Genomic DNA, 14,645 nt, shown 5'->3' with positions numbered 1-14,645 from the left:
CAGCTGTCATTCATGATGAAAAGAAGCAGAGAGGCAGCTTACATAAACCAATAATTAAAACTAACAATGCAACAATCAGTGACCCCCTGAAATCATTTCTTTTTTTAAAGATTATTTATTATATGTAAATACACTGTAGCTGTCTTCAGACACCCATATGAGGGCATCAGATCTCATTGTAGATGGTTGTGAGCCACCATGTGGTTGCTGGGATTTGAACTCAGGACCTCTAGAAGAGCAGTCAGTGCTCTTAACCGCTGAGCCATCTCACCAGCCCCTGAAATAATTTCTTAATCTTTCCTTTGTTCCTCATACCGTCTGGGTTCTTTAAGGGCCGTATGCTTACAACGTCTTTCACATTTACATTCAGAAACAGCAGCACAGACACACAGACAGGCTTATACCCAACAGCCAAGATGGCAAACATGCCCTAGCTTCTAAACTGTGTGTTTATGTATGTGTGCATGTATGTACTTATTACAGTGCTGGGGGTCGAACCCAGGGCTTCATGCATGCTAGGTAAACCCTCCTCCACTGTACACTGCGTGGCTAAACTGCTCTTTTGTCTCCAGATTCTTCCACTTGCCAGTCTATATTCATCATAATCATTCTCAGACAATAAATTCATCTTGCTAGCCCAGGGCCCATTGTCTTTACACACTTCCTTTCTGTAGCACATCAAATAGGAATTCTTTGTGTCTGGCTCCGAAGGCCTCCCCTGGGATCGCCTCTATTCAGGCTAGAAGGCTCCCAGATTGCCAAGGGTCACTTTCACCTCTGAGTTTTCACACCAACTCTTGGCTCTGAGTGTGACATTCTACTCCCCTGCTCCTCACGTCAGCAAGCCTCCTCCAACCTTTGTTCTCTCCATGAAACTTCTTTGACCAGACTTTTTTGCTTGTTTGTTTGTTGTTGTTTGGTTGTTTTGTTGTTGTTGTTTTAGTTTTGGCTTTTTGGTTTTTTACCTTTTACCTCTTTTCCTCTTCCTTTTATTCTTAGAGTATTGAAAATAAGCCAGGGCTTTGTGCATGTTAACTCAGCACACCACCACTGCCCTCTGGGACCTCTTATAGCCACCCTTGATTAGAGTCTGTCTTACTCATCTCCACATCCCCATGGCTTGTTTCTGCTCCTCCCTCACGCGCCTGCTCAAATGTTCCTCAGGCCCTGGTCCTTCTTTTACTGCTCTGTTTTAAATGGCAATACTCCCTCATTCCCACACTCCTAGGTGTCTCTGCCTGATTTGTTTTGATTTTTCCCAATAGCCTTTACCATCACCGTGTATATTCTGTATTCACTCGTCTTTTCCTTGTCAGGGGCAGTGGGTGGCTACATATGTCTGTATGTAGGCACTCATGTCCCTGTGTACTCACACAGGTAGAGGACACAGGTCAGGTACCACCACCTTATTTGTTGAGACAAGGGCTTTCATTGGTACTTGGGACTCAGCAATTAGGCTAAGCTGGCTGAATAGCCAGCTCTGGAGGCTTCTCTGTCTCTGCCTCCTCAGGGCTGTGATTATCAAAAGGACACTACTACCTTGGCATCTTTACAGGGGTTCTGGGATTGAACTCAGCTCCCTGCGCTTGCAGAAGAGATGCTTTACTGAGCTCTCTCCCCAGCCCTCTTTTTTTTTTTTTTCCTTCAAAGATAATCTCAAACTGGCTATTCTCCTGCCTTAACCTCCCAGGTGCTGCAGTTGAAGGCATCCACCGCCACATCTTGCTTACTGTTCATTGATTGTTAGCTTCTCCTTGCTCTTAAGTAAACTTGTACAAGACTTTTGCATGTTTTGTTTATTCCAGAACTAGGAAGACTTATCATCTGGCACACTGTAGACGCTAAATACAAAACTGGCTGAATTCCTTAATCCTTTTCTTTTGAAAATCAAAAGGTCAGTGTGACTGAGTGGCCACCTCCGTGGTTTAAAGCACGTGCTACCCTTGCAGAAGACCTAGGTTAGGTTCCCAGCACCCTCATGGTGATTCACAACCATCCATAACTCCAGTCCCATGGGATCTGACATCCTTTCCCACTTTCATGAATGCCAAGCCCTCATGCTGTGCACATACATACAGATGACAAAATACTGACACACATAATATAAAATAAACCTTACAAAGATTCAAAGATCATGCCAGGCTTGGTGGCACATGTCTGTAATTTTAGCACTGGAAGGTAGCTGTAGGGGGATCCAGTGTTTAGTGTGATCGTTGGATAGATGGTGAGTTCAAGGATAGCCTGGGCTATGTCCGACCATCTCAAAAAAAAAAAGATTAAAAAAAAAAAACCTCAAAGGTCTGAGCCAGGCCTGATAGTACTGACCTATAACCGCAGCTCCTCAGGAAACTGAGGAGGTTCACATATTCAAGGTCTCAGTAGGTTACAGAGAGTTCAAGGTTAGTCTGGCAATTTAATAAGATCATGCTTCAAAATAAACAGTGTATTAAAAGGGCTGCTGGTGTAGCCCATGGTCAAGTGTTTGCTTGGTGTGTATGAGAACCTGCTCAATTCCTGTCACTGGAAAAACAAATAAACAAAACCAGATAAGTGCAAAGAACTAGAACCTTCAGTACTCTACCAGTTAGATCTTAATCACAGCTAGCCTAAGGTTATGGGGCTATCCTTGTCTCTTACTGTATTCTCAAGCCAAGTATAACATATGGTATCCTCTTGTATTTTCTTTTCACTTACCCTTGCACTCTTTTGTTAAACATATGTTGGCTCCTTATTATATGTTTATGTGCCAGGCACTATTCCGTTAGCAAGAACGCGAAGAAGGAAAGATCCACTTATATATACATGCCATATTCTGAGGTAAGAAACCAGAGTGGAGGGCAGAATAGGCAACCGGAGAACTCAACATCAGATGAAAGGGACAGAGAGCACAGGGTGGATGTGACAGCCAGAAATGGGCAGAAGGAAAAGCAGGTCAGAGTAGTAAGAGACTCGGGTAGAATGTTGCCAAAGTAAGCACCAGACAGCAGGGCTCAATATAAACCATGCCCGAGCAGATTCGCCAAAGCAAATGAATTATTCAGAAATGCATTTTACAGTTTTTTTCCTAAATCGCATGTCAGGTTGTCTGCCAAACAGCCACACTGATGATTGTACCAAGACAGCGACATCTGGTGGATATTGTGGAAGTGCCCCAAGTCTCCATGCTTCTGCACAGCCTATGGCCTCACCATTACTAATTACACCGGTAAAACCCAGTCCTTCATTAAGGAACCGGGTCCTCACATCTTGGAATCCATATTCTGATGTTCAGCTGCCCTCTGAAGGATGTGTGCAAAATCTGAAATCACCATTCTTCCTTATTCTGTACAATGTTCATACCTGGACAAATGGAACCAACTTGCTTTGTTTTCAAGAAACAAGAACCACTTTTGCATTGAAAAAGAAACCAAAATGTGCTCTTCCTCCAAGGATGTGGCTGTGAGCACTCGGCTTTCTTTTCTTTTCTTTTCTTTTCTTTTCTTTTCTTTTAATTTTTTTAAAATTGATTTATATGAGTACACTGTAGCTGTCTTCAGACACACCAGAAGAGGGCATCAGTTTGCATTACAGATGGTTGTGAGCCACCATGTGGTTGCTGGGAAGTGAACTCAGGACCTCTGGAAGAACAGCCAGTGCTCTTAACCGCTGAGCCATCTCTCCAGCCCCTCGGCTTTCTTTTCAATGCCACTGACCATCAGTGGGGTAGGCTAGACACAACTAGTCACTGAATGCATTGCCACAGGGATCCATCTGGAAGAAGTTATGTCTAACTTTTTTTTCATGTGGCTGAAAATGTTTCCTCTTTTATTCTGTTTGAAACTGTATCTGGTCTGGAGAGATGGTTCAAAGGTTAAGAGTGCTCCCATTGCAAGAAATCAAGAGTTCCATTCGATTTCCAACACCCACTCTCGAGTGTGCGCACACACACACACACACACACACCTAAGTAAAATATTAAAAATAAAGTCCTTCGTTAAGATATTATCAGAGAATTCTATTATAACGTTATTTAATATGCAAGTTGTACTATGATACATAATGAAGTATAGTTTTAAGGGAAAAATAAAATACCAATCTATAATTAAAAAGTGAAGTTCTTATCTTTTTAATGTAGTCTTAAATTGGCTTATTTTCTTCTTTAAATATATGGATGCTTTCCCTGTTCACTACATGTGTCCCTGGTCCCATAGAGATCAGAAGAAGGCATCAGATCTCTTGGAACCAGACTTAATGGCAGCTGTGAGTGCTGGGAATCAAACCCAGGTCTTCTGCAAAATTAGTCAGTGCTCTTAACTGCTGAGCCATCTCTCTGGCCCCCAGGTTGCTTATTTTCAATGTGATTGGTGGATCGATTCAAAAATGCAATGAACAGGGACTGACCAACAGTCAAGATGATTATATCAAATCTGGGCATGATAGTGCATACTTGTAATCTAAGATCTTCAAAGGCTGAGGCAAGAGATTTGCCTCACTGTAAGCTACACAGTATTTTAATGCCAGACTAAGATACATAGCAAAACTCTGCCTCAAAAGGCCAACGAAGCAGGAGCTGGAGAGATGGCTCAGCAGTTAAGAACTCTGGCTGATCTTCCAGAGGACCCTGGGTTGATTAGTAGCACCTATATACCAGCTCTCAGCTGTCTGTAACTTCAGTTCCACGGGATTGAACACCCTCTGTCTGCACCAGGCATGTGGTGCACAGACATACATAGAGACAAAACACCCATAGACATAAAATAAAATAATAATAAAACTGAAAGACAAATATACATATCATGAAGTTAACAGTATCAAAGTCTGCATGTAATAGGACCTCATGGAAAACATTTGCATAAATGAAAAGACTAGAATTTTGACTAGAATATTCATAGTTGCGTCTGGATGGGAGACTTATGAGTGAGGGTTATTTTTTGATTTTTGAGACAGGGTTTCTCTGTGTAATGCTGGCTATCCTTGAACTTACTCTGTAGCCCAGACTGGCCTCAAATCTGCTCCCAAGTGCTGGAATTAAAGGCATGTATCACCACTGCCCACCTAGTTGTTTATTTCTTAATCATAACTTGCTATGTTTCTCAAATGCTCTGTAATTAACACTACTTTTGAACAAACTTTATTGAGATCTTTTAAACAATGGATATATAACGGTTAAATGAGTTTTCCAACCTCTGCCTGGTCTTATTAATTCTAAGGAAAAAAATGAGCTGATGCTCAAATGAGCTAGAATTTCTACAGGGAGGAGCAAAAAAGGAAGGCAATATCTTGTTCTAGGCTCTACACAGAGCAGCAGACATTCCTGTAAGGTCAGCACACTCCTGACAATATGCCAGCACTTACAGAGGGCGCTCCAGGAAGAGAGGAGTTACAGACTCTCATAACCACTTCAGTCCCCATCTTCAGATTCCCTAGAAGATCCAATTCAGGGCCACCTTAAGAAAGGAAAAGGAGATACGTGAAAATACAAAGGAGAAGAAAATTCAAAAGCTAAATTAACTTAGGCCGCTCCCTTTAATCTATCAACTTAAGTCATCTAGAAATGTCAGACGTAGGACCCTGATGAGCAGCTAAGATACTGTAATGGCAAGAGAGTCACCTCAGCTGCATTTTCTTTTGTGTGTCTGTGTGTAGGGGGTAGAGGCAGGTTGGTGACTGTGGAGGTCAGAAGAGAGGATGGATCTCCTGGAACTGAAGTTCATGGAGGTTGTGAGCCACTGGACGTAGCTGTGGGAAACCAAACCCAGGTCCTCCAGAACAGCAGTAACCACTCTTGACAGCTGAGCCATCTCTCTAGTTCTTCAGTAACACTTTAAAACAAGTTTAACTTAGGTCTTTGCAGAAATAAGAAGGATGCTTTCTTGGCTCTTCTCTCCACTACCTCCCCTGACACCTGGTCTTTCTTAAACTTATACAAAAAACAAACAAACAAACCATGGAATTTATTCAGATAACCAGAAGAAATACCAGATTATCGGCTCCAGACACATCTTTTGTTCTTCAGAAACCTCTTTAACTTGCTTTTATTTTTATCTTCAGGAACTTTTACCCCCCCCCCACACACACACACAGGAAGCATATACATTGAAACAGGGTGTGGGAGGTTGAGAAAGGACCTCAAGGGGCTGGAGAGATGGCTCAGCCTTTAAAGGCTAGGCTCACAACCAAAAATATAAGAGAAAGGACCTCATGTAACCCAGGCGGCCTACAGAATTTTATTTGACCCTCATAGTTAAGAACCCTTGAAAAGAGTTATTTTGTTTACCTCTGCTAACACATAGAAAATAAGCAATGCGATTAATTTCCAGTGAGGGTAGTCCTCCAGCCCATCTCTTCTAAACCCACTTGAACTAACTGGGTCGGTGTCAGAGAAAAGGCCTAGCAATTGCTGTAAAGGTAGTGGTGGTGGTGACGACTACTGAATTTTATGTGAAACTACAACCGTTGTAGATTTGCACTGATTCTCTATAAGGTTGATAAGAGCGACACCAATTTTTTTTGGGGGGGGGTGTATGTGTGTGGCAATTCCCTTGTCAGAACTCTACCCATCTTCAGGGAATCATCCTCTTATGGAACCAACAGATATATTGGGGGAGAATGGTACGACGGGTTAAGAAAGGAGAATGAGTTACAACTCATCTCCAACCTCTAAAGCCTGAAACAGGAACTGCACACTAAAAACTCTACAGGGTTCAGAGAGAGCTCAGACCGAAAAATTCTGAGTTTTCCCCTTCGAACTCTCATCTCTGTTGCGCATCTCTACTTCCGATCTGGACGTTCAACAGGTGGTAATGATATTTCTCAGCTACTCACCACTTTTCGGCAGCAGCCTCATAAATTATCGGCCCGTTTGGTTCAGCATCTTCCCGGCTAGCCGGCACTTTTACGGAGCTGCGCGTTCCTGCTGCCATGGCGACACGGAGGCTTGCGTCGGTCCGGCCTGCCTTCCCTGGACTTGAGCCAGCCCCAGCCAGCCTTGGCTCAGCTTCTGCCTTCCAGGCCCCGCCTCCAGCCGACCAAGAATCCGCCCCTACTACTCTAGACCCGCCTTCCAGCATCCGGACCAGAACCCTCCACCAGCCTCCAGCTAGGCCTCTTCTTGTTCCCACCCCTCTCATTTAGTCCCGCCTACACCGCCCGTCTTCAACCAATAGGAGCTTGCCCTCTGTTCACAAGCTCATACCCCAACCGCTAACCAGAACTTCCATTGTGTAGGCTGAGACACCTTTCAAAACTCAGTCCCAGGAACAATCAATCAGCAGCCTGTTATACATAACATTTATTGATTGATCCTAAAGGTTCCTCAGACGAGAGCTAACAGTCCTGCAAGGAGAGTTTCTGCAGGATGTCATCTCCAGGCTGTTAGTGGACAAATTGAAGTCCTTGCGGCTCAAAGGTTGGAGTCCCATCTCTGTGATGAGGTCTGGAGCCATTGACCCAGCTATTAGGTTGATTGCCCACAATAATTCCGGGGCTGTGTGCAAAGGCTTGGAAATTTTTCCCAGAGCATTTCTCTTCGGCTTTGGGGTACAGGTATATGAATGGGATATAATTAGCTGGCAAAGTGGCCACATCTGTAACCCCAGCACTGATCGTATGAGGCTGGGATAAACCATGATTTCAAGGCCATCCTCAGCTATGCAGCAAGTTCCAGGCAAGCCTGGGCTACATGAGATCTTGTTTCAAAAAAAAAAAAAAAACCACCAAGAAATAACCAAGTAAACAATGACAACAAAAAGCCCAAACAAAATCAAGTATCATTAAATAACTCCTATCAGAACCAACCAAAGTGCATAGAGAGTTCTTGTTGCATTTGAGAATCCAAATAACATTAGGGCTCAAAGGACAACCTTTTTGCATATAAATATTTTTTGGAACTCAGCCCACCCATAGTTAACCTTACCACAACAGTGGCAAACCAAAAGATTCATAGCGGAGAGAGTAGGGGGGACACATAATTCCAGATGTTCGGTGTTAAGATTAAAACATGTCCTTGTTCTTGAGAACAGTAGATTATCCCCACAGGATGGTAAAATCACAGTAATTGGAACTTCCTCCCAAGGGCTCACACCAGGGTTCCGTTGTTGCTGTCATATTGAGGAGCAGCCTGGGGGAAGCGAAGGGTGGCGTACTCTGTAGCAGATTCTGAACGCAGACATTTCACTTTCCTGAGAGAGTATGGTCGCATTTGGCTGAGCACATGAATGTCCGCATAATGCAAGTCATTTTCCTCCGATGCGAAGTCTGGACTTATCTCTTGAGACACGGGAGAGTGTAACACTTGCTCGTACGTTGGTGCTGTTGTTTCATAGTCCTGGTAGGAATAAACAGAATTAAGGGAGGTTCTCATGCAGGACCAGTTAGACTGAGGTCCCTTTAATGTGTTCCTTTGGGAGGCCAGGTAACACAACATGAGCCTGTCTCTGTCTCTCTGTCTCTCTGTCTCTCTCTCTCTGTCTCTGTCTCTCTGTCTCTCTCTCTCTCTCTCTCTCTCTCTCTCTCTCTCTCTCTCTCTCTGTGTGTGTGTGTGTTTGTACCTTGGAAGAGGGTCCCTGCATTTCATCTTGATAGCGACAGGCTCTTTCTTGTTGTTTGCTGCTGCATAAGCCAGGCTAGCAGGCTGGAAACTGTCCAGTGCTTTTCAGCTCTGTTTCCCATCTCCCAGTAGGGATGTGCTGGGACTGTAGAAGCTTCTGTTACTGCCTCCAGCTTTTATGTGGGTTCTGGAGATCTGAACTCAGATAGTCAGGCTTGCAAGGAAGGACTTTACCTTCTCAACCATCTCCCCAGCCTGACACAGTGATTTCTACAGATGGCTGAGATGAACCTGTCTCAGGGTGAAAAAGCTGAGCCCTGGGATCCAACATCTGAGTGGGCCTGAGAGGGGACAGAGGACTACTATTACCTTTGTGCCATTCTGCCATAGTTGTTGCTGCTTCACGATGTTCAATGTGGGTCTCGCTTGGCTCCCTATGGGGAAAGAAAGCCAGCTTTAAACTCAATCTCTCTTTCCCGTCTCTTCTGAGAATGCCCCTCTACAAATGTCTATTCATCTATTGGCATGGGAGTGTAGCAGATCTCTCTGGCGGTACTCCTACTTGTCTCACGTCTACTAACCTACCCCCAAACTCCTTCTCAGGATATCCAATCGGGCCCATTCCCTATCTTCACCCGCCTTGCTCATCAGCCCTTAAACATAGTTCCATGAATATGCAATGACAGCTCATCCTGTGCTAGGCTCTGGGCCATGCTCTGGGAGATAAGGATGAGTAAGCTATTTCCTCTGCCTTGGGAAATCTACCATGTACCTGGGAAGTCATATGAGGCGACAGAATACTACAAAAATGTCGTACGTGCAGTACGTGCTGAGCTATACCAGAGGGCCACTTTCAGTCAAGCCATTTCTCTCCCAAGCGTTTGCATGAAATACCTCCTCTGACCCTGCTGGCACCCTCTTCTGTTGATCTATGATTATCTCCATGGCTTCTATGGTTTTTTTTTTTCCTGTATTCTGTTGTTGCACCAGTAGATATTACAATTATGTATTTACATGTATCTGCCTCTCACAGTTGATTTTCAGCTCTTCCAGAGCTCTTGGAACCCTCCTCTGGGCCTGTAGGTTCCTGGGAACCTATAGAACAGCTCACATACAATACAAGTACTCAGTTGTATGGTGTAGCTAGACGAAAGCATGAGTAACAACTTTGTCTCTTGAATAAAGGGAAAGGTAAGGCTGGCAGGTGAGAAGCTAGTCTTAGACCCACTAAACTAAAGATTCTTTTTGTTCTATCATTTCCCTTTTGTCTTGTCCAAAGTCATGGCTCTTTTCTGTCTTCTCCAAGGTTTTACTTGGAAGTCTTTTCTGAGTTCCCTTGCTCTTAATTCCCTCTCCCTTATTACCTGTTTTGTTTTTCTTCTGGAACGTCGACGGGCAGCTCCTGTGTAGAGAAACAGATCACCCGTGTGCAAGAAGATCTCTGTACATTCTCCTCGTCACATTTGCTCTGTGATCTCCTTCACATTTTTGGATGACATCCCCCCCCCAAACCCCAAAGATTCACTCTGCGCCAGAGTCAGCCTGAACATACTTGCCAAGGATATACAGTGCCTCTCTTAGATGGATAGTTCTGGAAAGTACAGCGGTAGAACTGAGATAACCAAACCCAAAATACTGGTTTAGGCAACCAGGCACTGCATGCCAGGGATATTACTGGCTTGAAGTCTATTCTGGGATTGTCTATCAAGCTAATCCCAGTAGAGACTGAGGGAAATCTGCCAAATTATGGAATATATTCCTGGATCCAGAGGCTGAGTCTTCATTGCTATTTTTTTAAGGTGTATGTGTGGGGTGGGGAACATTGTCTTTGGAAACCTGAGACTTCCATTCTGGGGGGTCAAGGAACTGTCACAACCAGGGCACCCAAGTCAAGGCCCGTCCTGCTTCCCGTCCTTGTTTTTAGTTAACAGACAAAGTGAGAGATGCTTAACCTTTAATGCCCTTTGGAGCACTCTGTCTACAGAACTGGGAACACCAACTCTGGGCAGTGACTCAGCAGCCTTCCTCCTGGGGTCCCCAGTGGAGCCTACATGTCTACATGACTGATGCTCAGGGAAACAACACTTGTCTGAGGAAACAGGGTGAATAGTTTCAAACTTTCTTTGGGTGCCTATTCTTGCTAGTATATTTCCAAATCTCACCAGAGCCCCATCTGTCTGATTTTGTCTCTCCTCAGGAAGTGTCCTTCCCTTGGACACTTCTTTCTTAAAGGGAAATGAAGAGAGAAAGAGATGCAGACATCTAAATCATGATGACTGTACTACCATGGGGTGGGGGGAATCAGGGTTTTTTCCACACATTTGATAAAGAGCTCTGTTTTGGAGTGATTTTCAGTTTTGAGGCAACTTGCTGAGGACCAGGGAGTTAGTCTAGCTAAACACTAAAGGTGGAGTGGCAGAAAGATGGCTTCCAGCTTCTTCCTCTGTTCCTTCAGCTCTCGCTTTGGGTCAGAGCTGAGTCACTGGAACCCATGCCTTGTCACCTGTCATGCTCCAGTTTTCCTGCTTGTTTGTATTGAAGTGGACAGAGAGAAGATTAATGGAGGGATACACAACCAGAGTCATCCAGTGTTAGTCAACAGAGCCTGTTTTTGAGTTGGATATTGCATAGAACCTAGACACAACCTGATAGCCATAGGTGACAGAATTAGTTTGAGATTAGATTTAAAAAATCTAAATGAGCCATCTTCCACAGTGGTCATAAGAATAAAAAATGGGAACAATCCTTTCAGGATGCAATTGGGAATAAGGATAACTACCCTTAAACATACATGCATCTATTGCCTGATGCAGCAGTCTCGTGTCCCACTACAGGTAGATTTGATTTCTTATTGAAGCATCACTACTTCAAAATAGGAAACATCCTAAATGATCAATATTGATGAGTGACTAAGTAAATGGTGGATACAGAGAATGGCAAACCATGTAGCCACTTTGAAATGGCTGCTAGAGGAACACCTAATAGCAAGGGAAATTTTCACTGTTTATTAAGCTCATAAAAAGACACGCCTTGGGATTAAAAACTGCCTGTTTCAAAAATAATATGAAGGCTGGCTCAGAGGTTAAGAATGCACACTGTTCTTGCAGAGGACTCAAGTTCAGTATCCAGCATCCATGTCTGGTGCTTCACACCCCTGTAACTACAGATCGTGACCATCTTCTGCCTTCTCTTCACTCCACCCCCCAGATACATACTTAAAACCAAAACTTTAAAAAATGACATGGGAACACATGAAAAATGTTCTTGTCTTCGCTATGATCTCCCTTTTTAAAAAATAACATTTATTATCTATTTAATATGTACTGGTGTTTTGCCTGTATGTATGTCTGTGTGAGAATGTTGGGTCCCCTGGAACTGGAAGGACAGTGAGTAATAAGCTGTCATGTGGTTGCTGGGAATCGAACCAGGATCCTCTAGAACAGCCAGTGCTCTGAACTGTTGAGCCATCTCTCCAACCCCTTAAGATCTCTTTTTATTTTATACTTGGTTATTTCCCAACTTTTCTGCAGTAAATGCTTACTACTTCTGTATCAAAAATGGCAATAATGAATATTCTATAAAAGAGATTAAAAATAGATAGATTTTCATACTATGTTGAAGTCTGAGTTTTAAATATGATAATAAGAAACAAAAATAAATTGTCCAATTCTTCTAGTATTTTAAGGTACAAACCTTAAAATTGTGGTTAGAATGTTTGGCACAGTGTTGTTGGAATGGGCTCTGGAGTTAGAATGACCATGTCTGACTAAAAACTTTCTTTTAACGGGTTTTTAACCTCTCTGAGCCTCCTCCATGTTCTTAGTAATAAAATGAAAATTATTAATAGAATCTAAACATCATGGGATTGTTATTAAGGATTAAATAAAACAGCGTAAGATATTAACCATGACTCCTAACATATTATGAGCATCAACAAAAGGCATACACAAGACTTGCCTGCAATTCCAGCACTTGGGAGGCAGGGGCAGAGCGATTGCCACAAGTTCAAAGTCAACTTGGTCTATGTAGTGAGTTACAGACCAGTCAGCTACAGATCAAAACTCCCCTCTAAAAATAAGTAAGTCAGGCCTGGGTGTAGTGGTACAGGCCTTTAATTCCAGCACTGGTGAGGTAGATTCAGGCAGACTCTTGTAAATTCAAGGCCGGCCTGGTCTACATAGAGAGTTCCAGGACAATATAGAGAGAACTTGTCTCATAAATCAAACCAAAAAAGTAAATAAATATATATGTAAACAAATACACACTTATAGGCAGGGTCCTATTTATTTGTCTATTTTTGGTTGAGACAGGATCTCACTATGTAACCTTGGCTATCCTGGAATGGCCTATCGCCACCTTTCAATGGCTGGGATCAAAGGCATTCACTACCATGTTTAACCAAATTTCCTTTTATTGCTGACTTCTGCATCTGTCACTTCCTGATACCTAGCACATGATCGGTTAATATGTGTTTGATAACCAATTAGATTAATAAACTAGTAGGCACAGGACTGGAGTCCAGTATTGTTTTCAAATTTTAGGTGCTTTCCAATGTATCTCACTTTTCTCACTACATGTGATGTTTACTTGTAAATAAGTAGTCTTTGAACTCTGCCCCAGACATGGAATCATGTAGCTAAGAGACAGCTGACAAGATTAAGCCATATTTGGGAGTTTGCAGTGGTGGTGAACACCCTGGAGGGAAAAGTTACAAGAACCACAAATAAACTATTTTTCGGTGTTCTTTTGTTGTTTTTATTTTTTGCTAGCTTTTACTCTCTAAAAACAACTTATAATGCAAATAATAGGGACTGTATATTTTTTTAAAAAGCGAGGACCCAGTGAAATGACTGGACTTCCTGAGGCCACACAGCAAATAGCATGAAAGTTATATTCTTATTTCCAATGTATACTCTTCCTTCCCACTTCTGCAGTTTCAAACAAACATTTGTCCAAATCCAGTTGCTCAATCCATGGTCACATCTCTGATGACCTAGTGAGGAAAGTATGGGCCCTGAAGTCTAGCCGCCGCGCTTGGAATCTTGTTTTACCTGCTAAGTTACTAGCCATGTGACAAGACATTAACTTCCCTGAGCCTCCGCTCCGTAACTGGTTATAAGATGGGAGCAACGGTAAGACCACTCACTCACAGAAGTGCTGGGACAATTAACCGAGATTAGAAAGTGGCTGCACGTAAAGAGCACTCGCATGCTCCAGTTACTATGATCTGAGGAAGCATGAAAAGGAGAGCGTCAGAAGGAAAGGAGAGAAGAGAGAAACAAGGCTGGCCCACCAGTGCAGCCAACCTCTGGCCACTGTAGCTGTGTTTTCTAAGCGTCCTAAGGTACCGCTCTGTGTTCGACCCAGGACGTGGCAGATAGAAGAAGGCACCGTCTCCAGGCTGTTGGATTCTCAGGGTTTCATACCCACCACCGGAGGCGGTCCCCTCCACCTTTCCGCCCTACTCACCAGCTTCCCCCACAGCACAGCCGGTTTCCCATGGCGGATGTGTCTCCCAGGGAGCCCAGCTGGTTTTCAGACATAAAGAAGTTTGCGCATTTCCTGGTTCCCGGCTGAGCGAACCGCAGCAGCTCCCAGGGAGTCTGTCAGTATCAGATTTCAACCGAGTAGGTTGGACCTTGGAAGCCACCTGGTGGAATGATTCCCGAGTGATTGTTCCCAGCCGAAGGGCAGAAAGACACACGGGCTCCAGGTGAGAGTTATCTCACCTCTGGGATTTGACACTTCTTTTGATGAAGCTGCAAGCTTCGATTTATAAAGAAACCTGAGATACAAAAGGGCTCTGAGTTTCCATAGGAAACGTGTCTTACTGTATCGCACGACCTTTGAAATAGACCCTCCATAAGGGAGTCAAGGGTTGTCTCTTATGTTTGCCCTTCCACACTCAGGTTTGAGTTTCACTGTCAAGGTAATTGGTACTAGTTTCATATTCTCAATGTGGATTGGAATCCTAGAGGCTTTTGGAACCTGAAATGTTGAGAAACGGAATGCTCTCATAGTCTCACTACCAGAAGTGATGTGTGCAAATCTCCTAACCTTTTACCATCTAAATTTCCAGCACAGCAAAGCCTAAGTACTGAATGTATTACCTAATCCT

General features: G+C 43.5%; 1 protein-coding gene across 1 annotated transcript; it reads right to left on the bottom strand.

Moving 5' to 3' along the window:
* Window positions 1-7,252: 7,252 nt before the first annotated feature.
* On the bottom strand, window positions 7,253-14,123 carry CUNH11orf52 (chromosome unknown C11orf52 homolog). The gene is made up of 4 exons (XM_028783804.1): window positions 13,997-14,123; window positions 9,892-9,929; window positions 8,897-8,961; window positions 7,253-8,305 (listed from the first exon to the last, which is right to left on the bottom strand). The coding sequence occupies exons 1-4, from the start codon at window positions 14,068-14,070 to the stop codon at window positions 8,057-8,059; spliced, it is 426 nt and encodes a 141-aa protein (XP_028639637.1). The 5' UTR covers window positions 14,071-14,123; the 3' UTR covers window positions 7,253-8,056.
* Between the last annotated feature and the right edge of the window lie 522 nt (window positions 14,124-14,645).

This window comes from Grammomys surdaster, unplaced genomic scaffold (assembly GCF_004785775.1).
Source record: "Grammomys surdaster isolate TR1022 unplaced genomic scaffold, NIH_TR_1.0 1164, whole genome shotgun sequence".
Taxonomy (NCBI): domain Eukaryota; kingdom Metazoa; phylum Chordata; class Mammalia; order Rodentia; family Muridae; genus Grammomys; species Grammomys surdaster.
Note: the sequence above shows the minus strand (reverse complement) of the source record. Positions and strands in the feature narration are given on the sequence as shown.